The 20,254-nt window shown below is 38.7% G+C and overlaps 1 protein-coding gene across 7 annotated transcripts in view; it reads left to right on the top strand.

Annotated features, from left to right (window-relative positions):
• WWC3 (WWC family member 3) overlaps positions 1-20,254 on the top strand; it is a 101,552-nt gene that overhangs the window by 29,739 nt on the left and 51,559 nt on the right. For all 7 annotated transcript variants that reach the window (XM_065073481.1, XM_065073514.1, XM_065073505.1 and 4 more), the window contains exons 2-5: positions 8,489-8,598; positions 14,158-14,361; positions 17,598-17,674; positions 20,068-20,147. In XM_065073481.1, the coding sequence (XP_064929553.1) occupies positions 8,489-8,598; positions 14,158-14,361; positions 17,598-17,674; positions 20,068-20,147 (471 nt within the window). The remainder of the gene's footprint in view (positions 1-8,488; positions 8,599-14,157; positions 14,362-17,597; positions 17,675-20,067; positions 20,148-20,254) is intronic.

The raw sequence follows: 20,254 nt of genomic DNA, 5'->3' as shown, positions 1-20,254 counted from the left end.
TGGTTTAGTTAACTGGTGGGCAGGATTGTGCCATAGTAAGCCAGTCAGAATTTTGAGTACTCAGACCAGAGGAGGAATTGTAAAACTAAGGACACAACTGCCAAGCCGTTTATTAGACAAAACTGAGCCTAGAAATAGACTTTAGTATGTACTGAGGACATAGAAATCTGAGAGCTCTGTGACTTGCTCTTCTCTAGTAGAAGGCTACAGAGTTGTGGTTTGCAGGATGGAAGAAATAGAGAGATAATCTTCAGGGCTGGCCTGTACTAGCAAGGACCTCAGTTACAATAGCATGTCGTTAGAAAACAGTTTTATTCACAGGAACTGATGAAAAAACATTGATTTCTGATTCAGTGACACTAGAAAACTAGAACATTGCTTCATGTGCCTGCTCCAAAGCTGTGCTGTGTCTGAATAGGTGTAGTGTAGTGTTAGGCTTCTGACACAGGGGGAAGAATTAAGTTTGCTTCTCAGATTCGGAAGTTCCCCATTAAATTGTCTTTATCTTTCAATTTGGGCTTTTGATTTTTATCTGGTGTGTGGTTTTGTTTTTTTTTTCTTTCTTTTTTTAGTCTCTCCCAATATGCAAGTCCTTAAGAAGATCATGTAAATATTTAGAGATTTTGAGTAACAAAGACAGCTTTATTAAGATTGGCAAAAGAAAAGTCCTAAATATCTTTCATGTAACTCTTTCTAGCTAAAAGCATTTTCAATAAAAAGGTCCAATTTGACATCAGTTTAGAACTGGAGTCTCCTGATTTCTCCCTCTTAACTGTCTTATCTGATGCATATTCCTGCTCTCCTTCTCTTATGGCTTATTCCAGGCCACCGTATGTTATTTTTGTCTGCTTTCTGGTCTAGATGTCAAGTCACCTGCTGCCCAGACTGCCTTCCCTCAGCCAGCCCCTCCAGCGGCGGCCTCTGCCCTGCCGCTAATCTCAGGTTCTGGCCGGTGGCTTTGTACAGGTGCCTGTAACTTGGGGCTATCTGTGCATACACAAAGAAAACATATTTTCAAGCACTCATGTACAGTCTTACTTAACCCCTCTGCCCTCATTTTTTAAATTGTCCTCTGTAAAAAAATAGTAAGTAGTAGAAGCAAAAGCAGATTTCTTAAAAGCACTAACATTTAACCTAGCTATGATATTTGAAGGAGGAATTTTAGGCATCTTGATGAAATGTGGTTATATTTTCAGCAATAATATTTGTGTCCTGAATTTGGCTATGGATCATAGCTGCTATTAAGAAATGGATAGCTGCTTGGAAGACTTGGCTGCTCATGTGGAACTGTTTCAGCAGTTCCTGAGCAGCCAGACAAGTTATACGAGAGCTACAGTTGGACATAGCATTTTATTTTATGTTTCAACATACTAAGCCAATATTTCGTAGTTGTTTTTTTAAGAGTATGATAAAGGAAAAAACAGAAGTATATTATTTCTCTCTTGCTTGTTAGTAAGTGTTTGTTATTTCTAGAATAGTGAAAGGAGGCTAGAGGGTGTCCTCAGGTACATTTCTTGTAGGTATTTGCAGGCAGCATGAACTTCTCTTACTTGTAAGTCAACAAATGGTGTAGGTTGTCTCTTACCCACGTAGCTTCACATACATTTTGCATCACAAAATCTGATTGTTCAGGATTTTCATGGGCACCTGGCCGGTTAGCATGACATGTAGCAGTGAATATGTTACATATGATGAACGGTTTTCATATAATAGTGTATAATACCCTGTCCCTCAGAAAAGTGTTAGTGAGATTAAGAAAAAAAGTAAAGGAACTGCCTAGCATGAAGGAGTGAATTCTTTTTGTCTGAGAAGTGAATTCATTTTGCCTGAGAGGGGATCTTATCAGTGCTTATAAATATACCAGGGGTGGGAGTCAAGAGGATGGGATCAGACTCTTTTACAGTGGTGCCCAATGACAGACTGAGGGACAGTGGGCACAGACTGAAGCACAGGAGTATGAGGAAAACCTTCTTTACCTTGAGGGTGCCAGAGCCCTGGAACAGGCTGCCCAGAGAGGTTGTGCAGTCTCCTTCTCTGGAGACATTCAGACCCACCTGGACACATTCCTATGCGACCTGCTCTGGTGAACCTGCTTTATCAGGTGGGTTGGACTAGATGATCTCCAGAGGTCCCTTCCAACCCCAGCCGTTCTGTGATTGTGTGGTGCACAACACAGGACATGATGATCTGAAATGCTGTAGGACACATCATTCAGGTTTTGCTTGCCAAAATAGAGTGCCTCTGCATTTTCGTCGATACATTGAGCTTTCATAACACTGTTTCCATTTTTCCTGAATGTTTTTCTTCAGCAGGCGGTCATGAGAGAGGTAGTAGCTGATGACACTTATTTTCTTTATCCACATGAGCTCAGCTGTCTGTGAAACAAGGGCATTTATGGGCTGAGGAATAAGGTGGCCGATAAAGTTGCCATCCACGCTGCCCTGTTGCACAGATGTTAAAGCTGGTTTTTAACCAGCTCCTGAAGCAGCGCAGCTTACAGAATGGGATTAAATGGAGCTGCTGCCAGCTTGTTTGCCACGCTTTGAACAGTGGCAAGCCATGGCTCAGGAGGTCGTGGTTGAGGAGTAACTCAAATATTTGTGGGAATGACATGCTTGTCAGCTGTGTCAGCATAGGTTGTCTAGGTATGTATTACCATGGGGTTAGGGCAGTTAAGACTTGTTTCAAATTAAAATAAAAGTTGTCCAATTAATGAACACACATTTTTGTTGACACAAAGATGTTGATTCATTATTGTAGCTGGATAGTGTCATCCTGTGCCTTCTGTTTTGCACACTGATGTATGCTGTGTTGACTTATGTTACTGTAAAATTAATTGAATCAAATACACTGATTTGATGCTGTTAGCACTCTTTCATGTGCTTATTTGTTGTTGTTTTAATAAAAGACTGAAAATTACTGCAAAATACAATGTGGTCTTAAAAGGCTCAATTTCAAGTGACCTTTAGAAGAGCTGGTGCTGTTATTTCCTTGCTGTAGGGTAGCATTTTAATTCTAAGGGAAATGTACCCCAGTGATGACTTTGAATACAAGTTACCTCCTGTAAGTCAGTGTCCTGAGGACAGAATCTCATTTGTACAAATTTCTGTCCGGCCATCTGTATTGTGGATTTATTTTAATGAAGGATTGAGTAGATGTCCCGTAAGTTACTTTATTTAGAACTCAAAGTTAAATTGTGTAGTGAAATGAAGATATATCGTTTGGGTTAAGAAGAAAGTAATGGGGAATTTTTTTATCTTGAGACTATACACATATAGTTTGGTGAACTTTGTTGTACTTTTGACTGAGCAGTCAGCATATCATTTGCCGAACCTTATTTCAAGATCTGCCTGACATGTCCCTGCCCTCCTTGCTGGGGTGGGAAGCAGAGGCTGCTCAGGAAGGAGGTGGGGGCAACCAGGGCAACCTGCTCGGAAGGGCCAAGGTCGGGGCTGCTTGGGAGGTCATGGCCCAGCTGGGTGGCCACAGCAAAGGTCCTGCCTGCTCAGAGCATGCTGCTGCTCAGGCCTGAGCTACCGTGGTGGAGGATATCCATCAAGTGCCTCCAGGACTGCAGTGTGACTTTAAAAATCAAAATAACAACACCCTCCCCTCCATCTTCCCTCTGTGTGAAGAGCTTTTCCTGCCCATCTTTGCAAAACAACAAAATATCATCTTCCATTCCTGGTCAGTTTCTTAGGTTTTCTTTTTTGCTGTGCGGTTGCAGGGAGTAAGAGCCACACCACAAGATGAGAGGATTAGTTGAATTTTATAACAATGGCTATAATGTAAATTCATATTTGAAAGGAAGTAAGAAAAAAATGTCTGGCCAAAAAGCTTTTAAGTGTGAGCATCTTTTGTCATTTTTGCCTTCTCTCTTTCTTGCCTTGTAGACTTCAGTAATATACTCACCATAATACTTTACTTGGATAAACTGTTGCTAGATTTATCAGAATATTTATGCTTTTCTAGTTATACTATTACTCATTTTTAAATTGCCTGGTATCTTTCTGATCTGTAATATGAATTAATGCAGTTTCTTAGCCTATAATTTTCATTTGTCAGGCAAAACCATCTATCCCATTAGATGTCTATTCAGACTGAGATCAAATTTAAGAGAATATCTCTCCTAATTGTTTGTTGAGGAGTATCAAGTGTTATTAAACAGTTTCTCTTTTTGCTTTTGGACCTGACCAAAATCAGGAACAAGAATAAAAGCACTGTTGGCTGTTGCTGTTCTTGCATCCTTCCTTCTGTGTCCCTTACATATGGTGGCCTTTCTTCAAAACTTGTTGGTTCTTTTTCATAATTAGCCCTTGTGGTTAGTGCTTTCCTCTTAATTCAGGCCAACTTTGGAAGGTAAAGTAACCCTGGATGTAATTTAGGCATCTACATGTTGTCTGAGAGATGGCAGCTAGTTTGCAGCAGCGTTTCTGCTTTGGAAACACGTTTTTGATTTCCTGTTCAAGATCTTCCAAAACCAGGCTCTGTTTGTCTTAATTTAATTCCATGCAGGAGAAGTTTTGCTCAATTAGACCTAGGGATTTCAAGCAGCCAGGGCCCTCTGATGTGGCATCAGGGCCATGGGAGGACTATGGATCTTATCTAATGTTTCCTGATGCCTTGTGTTTTTAGTGATCTAGTTTTGTTTTTGAAAATCCTAGACAATGGAATTGCTGCCACAAGCTAACATTCCAGCTGTGTTTTGGAGAGTTGAAGTATCCTTTTTCTTTGAACACAGAAGTGTTCCTGTACTATTTAAAGGTTGATATTTTCTGTGTTATTTTGGAGGGTTGAATTTAGAGTCTGTTAATGAAGTGTACTAAAGCTGAGAAGTTTTGCAGTAATTTATCTGAAGTGATATTTAGCCATTGACTTTTGCTGTCTTCCTTCCGACTGACTCCCCGCAATGAACTGATGCATTCAAGAAATACCTGTTGCTGCTACATATACATTACTACAGCTTTCTGAGTTCTAGAATCCTCCTGTGTATGGGTAATGAATAAAGATATGAAATAAGGAGGAGGAAAAACACCTCTTAGTCAGAAACAGTCATTTCTTCTTAACGTAAACATTTAATTTGGGCAGAGTTAGAGGTGGCAGATCCAAGGCACATGACAATGCTCAAAGATTTTTCTCTTAGCTTGATTTGCAGAATTTGGGTTATGGAAGATTTCTTACGTGTTTCTGTACTTGCTTTTAGAGGGTTTCAGGGTTGCAAAGATTAGGTGTATAATGACTGAAGAGCATCATTACTTTTGGAAAGGGTAAACATTTCAAGATAATGAAGAATCAGCAAATCAGTTAATCTGAAGTTATGGTTGGCTCTTTGATAAATGCAAAATTAGCCCCTGTGGATGACTGTCACTTGTACCTGGGCTGTAGATCCGGTGTTCACAACCAGTTAATGATGTAAACTGTTCCCAGAGGAATTCTGTCTTCAGCTGGAAGTTCAGAACCTTCTTATTTGTGTCTTTCCATTGTCATGGAAGGGACAGGAGATGATCACTAGTGACAGATAAAATGACTTAGTTTGTTTCTTTGCTACTGTGAATAGTGTAGTTTAGGGCAGCCCTGGTTAGTTTTTTATTTAAAGATGCAGCATTTTTTTTCTGTCTTTGTCTTTATAATACTTCAAAAAGTTTTTGTCTCTATTTTCATACTTTGTGATGTTTTAACAGAGGTACCTTGCACAATTCTTTATATAGAAGCAGAAAAGACCTGTCCTGTTTTCTAGTGCTTAAGCTACATTTAAAAAAAAAAGTAAAGCAGTATTTCCAGAAGATACTTGATTTCAGCGGTCTACTGCTGTAATTTAGGGCTGACCTCCAATATCCATATCTGCATCTATTCCGTTTGTTCTTCTGGAAGCCCTTAATTTTCCTAACTGGAAAGAAAACAAATTATCTTGTCTCAGAGTTGTGCTGGTTAAACCAGAAATGTATTTTTTCACTTGGCTTAGTTAAACCAGTACAGAACACAGGGCCAATCTTCCAATTCTTAGTTTTAGCTTTGCGTATTTTGACCTAGGTGAATTGAATGAAGAAGGTTCAGGCTACGTAGATATATGTGACTGAATCGAGAATCAATGTGATGTTACTCCCTGTCTGAAGGGAATCCAATTTGGAGCAACTCTGAATATAGTTTAAAATGCGCAACATCAGGTTGTAAATGGTCTGAATATCTGGAAGAAAGATTTCTATGTGTTCTTTTTCTGACAAGCTTTCTTTCAAAACTCTTAATTAAAACTGTTCATGCATGCTTTATACTATTGGAATGAAAACCAGTTAGACCAGATGCATCAGCTTTCTTCAGTCTCCCTTTCCCAGAAAGTGAACGTTGTCCTTGTCCTGGAAGTCTAAGCCCTGGTGGGATCATGGAGAGCATTGAATTAAAGTTCTTGTAATGTGAAAGGTTAGGGTATCATGTGTGGGTTTTATTTATGAGTAAAGAGTGAGGGTGTGTTTGTATAACAGGCAAGCATGTCTCATAACTCATTCCAAAGAAAATCTTGTCTATAGTGTGGTAATGTAGGAGCCGATGTCTAGACTACTTCGAGAAATTGTAAACATGATGTCTTCAGAAAAAAAACATGAGAGTTTAAGAAAAAAATGATGCATGTTATATTTTTAATATTTGACTGAATTCCAAGGAGATCAGAAGTATTTTGGCAATATTTGGTCTGCTTGACTGCTAGATGAATTACTGAAAGAATGCATATGCCAGTCCATAGTAACATTTTCTTTCTTGAATATAGCAGCTTTGGATTTGCATGATTACATGATGTAAACTATGCATTTGTCAGGAATGGAAAATTTTTACTTTAAATAGTTCTGCACCAGTTTGTCTTCATCTTATTAAACTGTTTATACATGTTTGAGAATCCATACCATATGATCAAGCTCTTTATTATTTGACCTAAATAACTTGATCTTTCTGATGTTGTACAGAGCTGTTCAAATGTTACATTTAAGCTAGTTAGGACTTTTCTTTGAAATTCTATTGCAGTTAATTTATTTCAAGAATACTAAAATAATTTTAGGAGGCAGGTAAATGCATTTATCTGGTTTGCTGTGCGTAAAGTTATGTGCTTTTTGTTAGCGTTTGAATGGTGTGCCTACTGGGCCATTGGAATAGCTAGAAGGTAGCTGTAGTAGTATTTCCATCATTTGAAGTCTTTCCATAGGATTCTTCTGGTTGGTTTTGTTTTGGGGTGGGGAAGGACTTCTAGTTCAAGGACAGGTGTGTTTTAGGTCAGATGAAGTTATTGTTTTCTGCAGGTATTATCAGATGAAGCATAATTACCCCTCCCAGTGATCTCTCAATTCTGCAGTGTATTTGTAAGCATAGTCCAAATCTGCTGTCAGGAAACCTTGATTGGGCATTATAACATACGAACAGAATTTCCATTTTATGCCAAACACTGTTACGCTACAGGTTATGCTGAATGTAAGTCAGTCCCTAAATTAATGCATGTATTTAATATTTGCAAAACTGTCTTTGTTCTAGTTATTAGAAATGTCTTAATAAATGTTGAAGGTGTTGGATGTATATCCCATGTATAATTGAAATAGCTTTTCTGTAAAGAAATTTTACGGCCGCATTTAGAGGAAAATATTATCTTAGGGGTTAAGTAATGAATAAAATAATGATTTGGGAAATACATGTGATTCAGAAAATGTTAAGGATTTTTTTTTCTTTGCATCTGTTCTTCCTATGTTTTTTGTACCCTGATTTTTCTACAACAGTGTTGGTTTAGAGTCTTTCTGAAGAGTTTGTAACCCAGTATTTTCAACGTTCCTGTCAATATGGAAATTGTTCTTTCGGTTTTCTGTTACCCATTGGTCTATCAAGAGTTTGCTTAGTAAGGGGTGTGATAGTTTAAGCTGCTAGATAGTAATGCTGGTACGTACTGGTTACTGTTTCTGCTCTAAAAGCTTCAGAATTATTTTGAGATGTTAGTCTCTGCTTTTTGAGAGAGAGGAAGTAATTTGGATTAGTCTGGACCAAGAAAAATCTAATTAATAGTTGGAAATGTATAACTGAAAAGGGGAGAAATCTATCATGTAGTGCTTTCTTAATTTTTTTTTCCTCTTTTTTTAAAGAACAAACAATTAAACTGCTTTGACACCTTAAAGTAGTTAAAGCCTATAAAGCTTCTAATAATTTTTAGCAGTTGTGAACTCCCGCTTCATGTTTGTGTTCTTTGCAATATGGGAGAAAAACTGGCAGGACTGCATGCCATTGTAATTGAACTGTTAAACATAGAAACTTGCAAGGAGAAGCTTGTCTTACCTGTTCAGAGAGTATCTGTCAGCATATTTAAATGAAATTTTATTTTGAAACTGTATGTTTGTAATCATTAGCACATTCCTAAGCAGCGTGACTTGTTTGTGATCAAATGTTGGACGCATCTTCAAAACATGTAATAATATTCATTGCACTGTAAACTATGCACCATTTGTATGTATTTGTTTTATTTTTACAGGATTACAAAGCCATTGACATTTGCTGACTGTGTCGGTGATGAGCTTCCTTTAGGATGGGAAACTGTTTACGATCAACAGATTGGAGTTTATTATATGGACCACATAAATCGTGAGTAGATGTATGATTGTTTTGAGAAATCCTAGCAAACTGGTGTTAACTGATGGCACTAACTTTGTTTCTGATACCATTTATGCACCTTATGCTACAGTGAGAAAGTGTATGCAAGTAGGTTCTTGCAGTGTCTGTTTTCTCATCTTTCAAATAGGGGCACAATCGTTCCATTTGTAAAGAATTTAACAACCTATCATTGAGGTATAGTGTATAAAAGTATTTTGGTTTGCTTTATTATACTGTGGAGTATCAATAATTTTGTTGTTGCTTTTTGTCAACTTAATCAACTTGTCATATGTCAACTTAAAAGATTTTCATGCTATACTCGTGTATTTGCTATTGTTCCAGTCATGTGTAGCTCACTCTTCTGTATCGAAAACCAACATAAATTAAGAGAAAAGTGACGATTTTTAATTAGAAGCAGTATGAAACAAAATAATCTCATCCTCTCCTAAGCCGTGTATATTTTATGCTTTAATACAGTATGAAGTGCAGTCAAAAAGACAATAAATGTCCCTTTTGGAAACCAAGAGGGGGAAATTTCCAGTGTTTTCCCTTTTGGAATATTGTTGAGCTTGGTATTGCCAGTGTCTGGCATGTTTGCCAGTTCTATTTAAAAAAATTGTCTTATCTTTACAGCTTTGTACTACTGCTGCTGTTACTGTTGTGTTGCTATCATTAAGCTTCTTATCACCAAGGAGTGAATGCTTTCGATATTGTGTGAACTGGCACTTGGCAGGGAGGGGGAAAAGAAGAAAGTGGCTATATAGGCTATCACAACAATGGTAAATAGTGTCATCTGCAAAAACAACCTCAGTACTATCTACTTGAAATCAAGTCAATTAAAAAATAAAAGTGTAGAAATAGTTTTTGGCTTCCTGCCATTATTGGAATTGTGTATTGTGGTTTCACAATTACTTCTTGAAACAAAACAAACACCCCCCCCCCCTAAACCCCCCCCCCCAAAAAAAAAAAAAAAAGCAACAACCAACCTGGACAGGCTGGAGAGTTGGGCGGGGAATAACCTGATGAAATTTAACAAGGGAAAGTGTAGAGTCCTGCATCTGGGCAGGAACAACCCCAGGTTCCAGTATAGGCTGGGAAATTACATATTAAAGAGTAGTGTAGGGGAAAGGGACCTGGGGGTCCTGGTGGACAACAGGATGACCATGAGCCAGCACTGTGCCCTTGTGGCCAGGAAGGCCAATGGCATCCTGGGGTGTATTAGAAGGGGGGTGGCTAGTAGATCGAGAGAGGTTCTCCTTCCCCTCTACTCTGCCCTGGTGAGACCACACCTGGAATATTGTGTCCAGTTCTGGGCCCCTCAGTTCAAGAAGGACAGGGAACTGCTGGAGAGAGTCCAGCGTAGGGCAACCAAGATGATTAAGGGAGTGGAGCATCTCCCTTATGAAGAAAGGCTGAGGGAGCTGGGGCTCTTTAGTTTGGAGAAGAAGAGACTAAGGGGGGACCTCATTAATGTTTATAAATATATAAAGGGTGAGTGCCATGAGGATGGAGCCAGGCTCTTCTCAGTGGCCAACAATGATAGGACAAGGGGTAATGGGATCAAGCTGGAACACAAGAGGTTCCACTTAAATTTGAGAAAAAACTTCTTCTCAGTGAGGGTGACAGAGCACTGGAACAGGCTGCCCAGGGAGGCTGTGGAGTCTCCTTCTCTGGAGACATTCAAAACCCGCCTGGATATGTTCCTGTGTGACCTCATCTAGGTGTTCCTGCTCCAGCAGGGGAATTGGACTAGATGATCTTTTGAGGTCCCTTCCAATCCCAAACATACTGTGATACTGTGAACCAAAACAAAACGGACCACAAAAAAAAAAACACAAACAAACCCCCAAAACCCCAAACAACAGAGCAACAAATGTTCCCATGATATTGTTTGACCCACACAGGCACTTATTTGTTGTGAAATTAACAAAGGTAATGAATTAAATAATAAACTTTAAAGAGCTGTTAATGCACTGATTGCAAGGATAGATAGGCGAGGCAATTGAAAGGCAATAAATACAGACGGTTAGATAATTCTTACAGTAACTCAGTTTAAAAGAAGTAATAGCTTAGTGATTGCTGTTTAAACTGTCATTAAACTTTAATTAATACCGAAGTTAAATAAAAAGTGCGGTTTACATTGGAGTATGGTAATGGAGTGTACTTGCACCAACTTAGATATGTGTGTGTGAATATACACATTAAAAAAAAAGAAAAAGGCAAGGATATTGGCAGGTTTTGACCTTTGTAAAAGGTTTTAGTAGTCCATATATGTGAGTAGAACCTGAACTCCCAGTGCAATGCTGTGACTAAAAAAAGCTATTGAAGCATCCTACTGATAGGCATCTTTGATAGGAATAACAATCACCATCACATGCAGAAGCAGTCACTCTCTTTTGCTTTTTAGGCCTTGTTATTAGCTGTTTAACCACAGACATCCAGTTTGAACTTACAGAAAGGTTATTAATCACTGTAGTCATGTTAGATCTGGCTTGCAAAAGAGTCTTTGCAGAGAGAAATTGAGTTCCCAAATGCTCAGTGGGAAGGCACAGAAAGAGAAGATTCATATAAATGGGTCTGGGAAAGTAAAGCTAATCAAATTAGGAATTAAATAAAGGTAATATATGAATAGAGGAATAGAAACTTCATAGGGCCAGTGCTGAACTGAGTGGAGGGAGTCATTCTGCAATTAACAAGGTTGCAATATTTGTCTCTTTTATGATAACTAATTACTTGCAGGCCACAGATATTATCCTAAATAGTAATTCAACTGTCACAACAAAATGGGTTTGTCACCCTTAGGCTAATACAGTGCTTGTATATACAAGCAAGATTTATATTAAGAGGGAAGACAGAGCTGATATTACAGCTGGATAGACATTATTGAAAAATCAGTAGGATATTTGGTCCAGTTTTAAACCGTGGACAACAAAGGTACCAATCAGGACTGCGTTAACCTCCTTTGTAGAAGCGAGATCTAAAGAGTAGACAATTGTGTGTCATGAGATGGTGGCAGACAGGTGGCAGAGATGGTGTAGGAACTGAATAATGTTTTTCTGAAAGGAGTCCCTCTACATTGCATTCTGAACTATGTCTAAAATATTCGAAACAGCGACTTCCACACAAAAACATTTAGACTGCCTTTTCTAGCTGACCAGGTTAAATGCTTTATACAGCGTTGCAGTTCTGTGTTAACTGACAAAACAGAAGTGCTTCGGTTTCAAGAAATACTGTGAGAAAATTCAAGGGATAGTTCAAAGAGGGTCTTTCTAAAGTTACGCTGACCAGGGACCTCTTGTGCTTTGTGCACTGTCCCAAGCTTTTCACCTTTAGATCGTTTAAAATAAAAAAGTAATACATCTGATTTTTTCCAAGCCTCTTTTGCTATGTTTGGGTACCCAGAAAGTAATAAAAAAGATTTCTAGGCAATAACTTTCCATACATATTGAAAAACCCCAGGAACAGAGGAATCTTCTGTAAATCTTAATGGTACTTCCAACCTTGATCTCCATCTTGTTCTCTAAATTCAGTACTTTGTTGACACCCTCACTAAGCTGCTCTTGGCTTTTGTCCAACCATTGCTTAAAAACCTTGGCAGCTGCCAGCCGCAGAATTCCTTTCCCTCCTCCTCTGAGTCTTGGGAGCCTTTGAAGTCTCCTTTAGCCAGCTGGGCATTCCCCAGCGAGGGAATAATATATTCTCTGCATTTTTCTGGGGCTGTTCTTGAATTTTTTTAATTGGTTATGAAGAAATGAAGGAAGTTCATTTTATCATACAATGTAGCTTTAGTTTTGTTGTTACATGGCAAACTTGTGTAGAAATCCAGGGCAAAGTGAAGCCTCTGTACTTCATAGAACGGAAGAGAATATCAGTACCGTACTGAAGAAGTTTTCTGCCTTGGATAAATGCTTCTAGCTTTTGAGAATTCTTCTGAAATAATTTGGTAAGAGATGCAATGTCCTGTAGTGTAGGACCTCAGAAACCTAATGTGTGATACACCACAACATTTGGCTGTTGATTGAGATTAGACCTATTAATATCCTATTCAAAAAGAGACACTTACTAGGATCCAGCTTTTCTGTCTCACAAATATTTATTAATTTCTGCATAGTTTTCCAAAGGGGATTACCAGTTTTAAGAATATTAAGTTTGCACAGATTTCAGGAATACTTATAGACAGGTGAGACAGCATTGCAAATTGCCAGGCCCTCAATAAAGGATGGGCTGCAGCATCACCTCTGTTTTCTTCCGTTTGCCCTGCATGCAGAGCAGGAGGGAGAAATTGCAGAAGTGTAGGCACAATCTTTATACTGCTGCAATGTGAGGAGTTGTGGGGAGAGAAAAATCACAGCTGTACAGAGAAAAGATTTTTAGAAACCTAATACAGAAATCCGTTGCAAGTACTGCTCACAGATGAGCTTTGTGTGTGTGTTTATGTCCTTTTCAGATGGCTCTCAAATGGTGGAGCTGCTGGCATGGCCTTCACACCATTAGAATTCTTTAAGTGTTGGGCTCAATCTTTCTTTTATACTTTGTTGTTTCATCACTGACACTGAATATACTGAATTATGTACGGAAGATTAATACAAAACATAACTGGCTTTCGTCTCTTGTGAGAAACAAAGTTTGGGAAGAGTGACTGGGTGCTCACCTCCTGACTGTGCTGCAGGTTCTGTCACTACTTTGAACACTGACATGATTTCTTACCGATAGAGCCTCAGTCATCAGAAATTAACATTCACTTAAACACCAGACTCTACATGGACATCCTCATGTGAAACACGTTTGCTAGCTTGAGAATGACCACAAAAAAAACCCAAACATATGAACCAGTATTTTTTTAGGATTTTAATACATGTGTCCTCATCAAATGTCTTTGCAACTGCAAAGAGGTGCTATGTGGTAATTACATACAGGAAAGATTTTATTTTTTTACTGGAAACCTGATTTTGATTTGTGTTTGAACACAAACTGTTCTAAACTCTGGAAAGGGAAAACATGAGTGTGCTCTTTCTTAAGAAAAAAAAAAAAGAAGCCATTTCAATGCTTATATGGATTTGAGATTAAAATGCTAACTTTTCTGTTGCATGACCTTATTCTTCTTAATTATGTGGGTATAGTCACTGACCTTTTAGGTTATTATACTTGTGCAGTTATATGTAGTATCTTAAGGTTGTTCCAACTGTTTATAGAGTTATGGGTTAAGCATTGGGATACCTTTTGCTCTCCTATGTGGTTCTGAGTTTTTAGGTAGTTTTCAGAATTTTCAAGCTGGCTTCAAGGGGGGGTTAGAGCCAAAAGACTCTTTTTTTTTTTTGGGTTTGCTCTCGTTTGTAAAGAAAAGAATCAAATTTAAATGCCTGTTATATTCAAAAGGGCTTTTCCTGTTCTTCCAGTCTGCATCCTTCCTTCTTCTTGTCCAGGCTGGAATGATTTTGAGCACTGCCCTGTTAGGTGTAATAGTTGAGAACAGACCTTAACAAAATAATTTGTGCTTTGTGGGATAGTGCCTTACAATTGTTCTATTATTTTTTATGCTTTTGTCTTTAGAGCTCACACAAATTGAGGACCCACGGGAGCAATGGAGAAGGGAGCAGGAACGCATGCTGAAGGAATATTTAATAGTTGCCCAGGAGGCACTCAATGCCAAGAAAGAAATTTACCAAATAAAGCAGCAGCGTTTTGAACTAGCCCAAGAAGAATATCAACAATTGCACAAGATGTGTGAGGATGACAGCCGTTCTTACGCCAGCTGTGAGTTTACTAGTCTTTTCGTGATTTATTCAGCTGCCTCTCTCAATGTGTGGTGTAAAAAATTGTGTGAAGTGTTTCCCTCACCCGGTTCTCCTCTGAATGCAGGTCCTGACTATAAATAAAGTGAGGTGCTGTCCTTTGACTCTACTATTCAGGGACTTCTGTTTCCTGTTAGGTCTATTGGAATATGCTTTTTTTACCATTAAACAGGGATATGTCCCAGCTGGCATCTCTAGCTGTAGTGATACTTTGTGCAAGGCAACAAAGACAAGACTGAATGTTGCTAGACCAGCCACCTACTTGCACTCCTAAATTCATAGATTGTTCCACCCTCGACATGTGGGGGAACCATCGGCTTAGGAGAAGCCTTCTGTGGATCCATGGCCAGTTCACTGACTTCACAAAGAGGTGGGGACAAGGTGGTGTGGTCAAGAGTACCTCTGACCACAAAAGTAGGGAGCGGTGTTTCATTAGTACACTTCACTCTTGGATACCACCTCTGATCCTAATGCTGGTGGTGTAGGTCACAGAGCTTTGATTTCCTCTGGTAGCTTGAAGTAGGTGATAACACTTTTCCTGAAATCTTAAGTTGGTGCACTGCTGTCATGGCTGGTGCAACAGGAAAAGGTGTCTTTGCTGAAGAGACAAAACAGTCTTGTCCAAAGAAGTGTATTCAATGGATACACCCACCAGCTGCATGGAAACAGAGTGGAGTTCCACTGTGCTGGTGGCTTTCCAGGGGCCGTGTGTGCAGCCATTGTTTAACTGCAGGGTTTGCTGGTAGATGCCAAGTACTTGATAAGTACAGGAAGCTCTGCTTACCCTTTCTGAAAATGTTCAAGAAACCTAACTGTGGCTTGGGGTTTAAAGCAGGCAACTGGATAGAAGGGTTAAGCTATCGATCCAGTGGTATTTATTAGTCCCAGGCAATTCATATGTATGCCAAAATCCTGAATAAAAGATGTTCTATAGGGCTGAGGTGTCCCAGATGGTCTTGACCCAGTGTTCTTTTACTGTTGAACTGGGATTATCTTTTTGTTTATTTTTAAACATAAGTATTCTGTGATTTAGTTTGTGACATAACTGAACAGTCGTGGCTAGTTGTCCCTGTTATGTTCAAGTTTCTTAAGAATTATTACAAAAGATTAATATTCTTATTAAAAAAGAGATTTTAAAAAAGAAATTATTGTTTAAAGATTGTTTATGGTTTAAAGACTTGGAATAGGGTGATAGTGTCATTAGTATTTCTTTAGATTATGAAATCTAAATATACATTTATTACATTACTTTTCTAGGAACTTGGCCTTTTCTTAAATTCGCAGCAGTTTTGTGGGATATTTTGTTGAATTCAGGGGAATATACAGGAAGAAACTTCTGTTGAAGATGATAATATACCAGAAAACATCACCAGTTTTTCATATTTTTAAACCTCTTGGAAAAACAGTTTATTGAAACAGCAATAAAATATGACTGAAAGTGACAAAATTGTAGCCTGAATGCAGATGCTATGTCAGTTCACTTTTTCTGATAGCTTTTTAGGTGTATCTCTGAAATTGATAATGAAATCCTGTGAAATCATTTAAACCTTTCACTTGTTTTGAGGTGAAAAAAAATCTTAATTTTCTACAGAAGTGTTAATATATTTGATATTAGTTTACGGTCATGTGCATCTGTTTTGAGAAAATGAGATGGGCTGATGAGTTAGATGATACTTTAAAAAAAAAATCCCTTTGGGGATTAATCATGCTCTCTACTCAAGGTTCCCAAAGGTTTCTCCACTTGTTTTTCTTATTTCAACTCCTCCACTCTGGGATGCTCGCTTAGGCTCCCAGTTCAAGTGCAATTTGATGGCCAAAGTTGGGTGCTTGGGCTGTGGATATTCCTGCTTCCGCCACCACTTGTTTCAATCAATTTTGTTAAAAGAGCTAAAACTTCACATGCTGTTTTCCTTCTATCTGCTTGTGGGCGCTGCCATTGACTCGGTGTCCTGTGCAGGTGAGTGGGAGGTGGCGTGGGCTCAGTGGCTGTGGGCTGGCTGGGAGGTGCCCGTGCAGCAGCTTTGTGACTCAGTCCTGATCAGCACTGTTTAAAAAAAAAAAATCCATAGAAAATCCTGGATTTAGAGAATTAGTCCAGGCATGACTACTCACTTTGGCAAGTTCCTGCACGCTTGACATGACCTTCGTGTTGCATGTTTCTTTGCAGAGTCAAAAGGCTCAGTGCAGACGCAGATAGAGGTTTCAAAGCAGCAGCCTTCAGCTCCACAAAAGGGTGGTGGGTCTGATGACACAACCCCATCTGCTGGCATACCAGGCATTTTTCAGTGGGCCAGTGCTGCTGTGAACCACTCACTAAATAAATCATGGTTGATCTTGTCCAGCCTGGCCTCTGGGACATTTACTTCATCTCTCTGGGCTTTAGCTTGTAACTCCACAGCGTGAAATCATTGCCCAACTCTGAATACGCTGTGTGCAGAGCTCCCTTGCCAGAGGTTGATCTGTGTGTTGGTTCCCTGTGCTGTTGCTTTGGGAGGTGACTGGTTTCACAGAAACACAGGATGTTAGGGATTGGAAGGGACATCAAAAGATCATCTAGTCCAATCCCGCCACTGGAGCAGGAACACCTGGATGAAGTTACACAGGAAGGTGTCCAAGTGGGTTTTGAATGTCTCCAGAGAAGGAGACTCCACAATCCCCCTGGGCAGCCTGTTCCAGTGCTCTGTCACCCTCACTGAGAAGAAGTTTCTTCTCAAATTTAGGTGGAACCTCTTGTGTTCCAGTTTGAACCCATTACCTTGTCCTACCATTGGTTGTCATTGAGAAGAGCCTGACTTCTCTCTGTAGCTGATGGAATTTTGTTCTGGCAATAGTATTTTTTTAAATTTTGTTCCCTATCATACTGTTAATCCAACACACCTAGGAAGCAATTAGCAATTGTTGCACAAATTCCATCAGTGAATGTCACCATCCTGTCATGGAAGCTAGTTGCTTCTAGACAACATGCAGTGCTGTTGTGTACAATTTTTATTGTTGTTGAGGACAAAAAAAAACCACAACAACTTCAGGCAGGCTAAAGGTGATTCTTCAGTCATACTTTAGCACAGAGTATTATTTTAACACTTAATGACTTGTGACACGAAGAATGAATGCAATAGTCTATTAAATAATGCCACATCTTAACAAGTGTATTAAAGAAGAAAAAAAATTAATATAAAATGCTGTGTTCCATCTGTTTAGCATTCTCTGGATTTTCAACTAATACCAAGTATGACCCATATCAGATTAAAGCAGAAATAGCCAGCCGTCGTGACAGAGTGAGTAATCTTTTTTTTCATTTTGTGAAAATACAAATTAGGCATGGGGAAGGGAGAGGAACTATGTTTTGTTTTGTTTCTTTTTGTTTGTTTGTTCTTTTTACCTTAGTATTTACATAGGATGTTGCACGCATTTTTAGAAATATAGTATTAAACGCTTTTCTACACTGACCTATTGTTCTGTTAAAAATAGTCTATATTTACTGCATTTCAGTGACTTGCACAGTAATGCTTTTTCCATGTTACAAGCGTAAAGACTTTTGTCATGGATGTCAGAGGCAAACTCAGCCAGGATTTCAGACGTTGCTCTCTCTCTGTGAACTGCCATAAGTAGTAAAAACTCTGTCTCCAAATTCTTCCTTAAGTACATTTTGGACCCACTGTCTTAATATTTTCCCATTTATCCATTTTCAGTGGGGTTCCATGGATGTCATTGAACTCTAGATTTAGCCATTTATTTGGAAATCTGTTCAGAATTCAGTAGACGAGTTTGCCAAATAGACCTTTTTAGCTGATTGGGCCAGAGCTCCTCTGTGAGGGGGAGGGGAGCTTAAGCATTCTAACAGTGATAGGCAGTTCTGTAATTAAAATGATAAATTTTTAGGATTTGATTTATTTTTTTTTCTTTTTTTTTGAAGGGAAATACTGCTTTAGCAAAGAGTTAAAATCTGCATGTTGGTTTCAAGCTAACTGATATAGCAGTTGTAAACAGTTACAAAAAGCAGTTTATAATATTAAGCTCTAGAACCTATTTCTAAATTGTACGTTTCTTTTTATTAAGGGATAAAATGGGACTTAGCATTTCAGGCACTCGCTCACAAAATAAACAAAAAATACTTATCTTTGCAGGCGAGCATTCCATTTTTGTTGTAGTGACCGCTTTTCACATGAGTGCCTCTGAAAATAAATCCCGTCGCCACCCTTCAAAGGCATTTGTTCTATCTGTATATGTTTACTACGTGCTGACTAGTGTTTGCTTGTTTTATGTACTCTAAATGTCAGAGTATTCTAAACAAGAGAATAAGCCTTATTTATTTAAATAATATTTAAACAAAATAAAAAAAGGTCTTCACTTACATGACTAATTATATCTCTTCCTGCATCTTAAAATTACCTATTAAGTGAATAGGATAACCTGTTCAACTGAATGTGTCCATAGGCATTGTTTCAGGTAATAAAATAAAATATACACTATAAAGCATTTGTGTACATTATATTACTAATACATTTTTTCCTTTTGGTGAGTGTTAAAGGAGTTGAAAAGGGCATAGTTTTTTTTGGGGGGTTTAGTGCAGTGAGTTTTGAGGAAAGCGCAGGAATGCCCATAGGAGGGAGGACCATGTAGGATAGTGGGATTCTGGCAGTCCTGGTTTGCATTCCTGGAACTGCTGTGAGGCCCCTTACTCCTGGAGGAGAGCTGATAAAATTAATCTATGCCTGGGTATGTAGGAATTTTCTTTTACTCTCTTCTAGTAATAGTTTTGTCATTTATTGACGTGCGTGTGAGAAATCAAGAGCTCTCTGGGTGAACTTTAGAAAAAGTACCAGGTTTGATAGCTTGAGAAAAGAGGTTTTTTTTCTTCCATCCCTGCCCCTCTTAGGCTCTTGGTTAATCCTTACACCTCACCACCACACACTGAAAAACCTTAGATCCCCCCATTTGTCTGTAGTCCCTTGAACCTTCCTCCCCCAGTTGCCCTCAGGTATCTGTCAGCTTTGGAGGGCAAGAAGCTGTTTCTTTGCAGGCCATTCTTGGAGCTGATAGTGCCCTTCTAAGGTGTGCCTAACCTACTCAGGAGACTGATTTCACAAAACAACAAAAAATGTTTTTGGGACATTGCTGCTTTGTCACTTTTGATTTATGTGTACTAGGTGGATCCAGGTGGTTGGTTGGTGGGGGCATTGGGAGGACAGGACAATATGAAAATAACTGTAGAAAATCATGCTGCCATTTCTAGGAGAGAGGCCAGTTCTGTTGCCAGTGGTATTGTTTTCCCAGATTGAAAAATTAACAGCATTGAATGTTCAGTCTTGTTTTAGGTTGACTAAAGAGCTGGAGGCAGTTAAGAGGTGTCTGTCTGCTCCAAGGGGAGAAAAATGATATGGATTGGAACTTGCTGTCTGTTAGCATAAGCTATTGGAGATAGAAAACCTATAGAGTAGATGAGGAAATGAATATTTTGAAAGCTGAATGTTATGACCACTGTTTGATTGGATTTTGTGATTATTTCAGGGTGTCTTCTGTTATTTTAATGTAATTTTTAAAGCAAAAAAAGAACATAGATTATCACTTTCAATTTTTTAAAAGTAACTTTAGTTTTTCTGTTTGAAAACCTATTGTTTTTATTATGAAAGTTTCTGTTACATACTATACTTTCTTTTGTTATATTCAGCTTTCTAGGCTTAAACGGGAATTGGCACAAATGAAGCAGGAGCTGCAATATAAGGAAAAAGGAGTGGAAACTCTTCAAGAGTAAGTTAAGAGCCTGTGGGAGGGTTATTTTTTTCTTTATTCTCCTTGGAATGACTTTCTTAGAAAACTGTTGCCAAAAAAATAAAGGTTGAAGCCTCATAATTTCT

The sequence above is a fragment of the Columba livia genome, chromosome 1 (assembly GCF_036013475.1).
Source record: "Columba livia isolate bColLiv1 breed racing homer chromosome 1, bColLiv1.pat.W.v2, whole genome shotgun sequence".
Lineage (NCBI taxonomy): Eukaryota > Metazoa > Chordata > Aves > Columbiformes > Columbidae > Columba > Columba livia.
The sequence above is the reverse complement of the archived record's forward strand: the minus strand, read 5'-3'. Positions and strand labels throughout refer to the sequence as shown.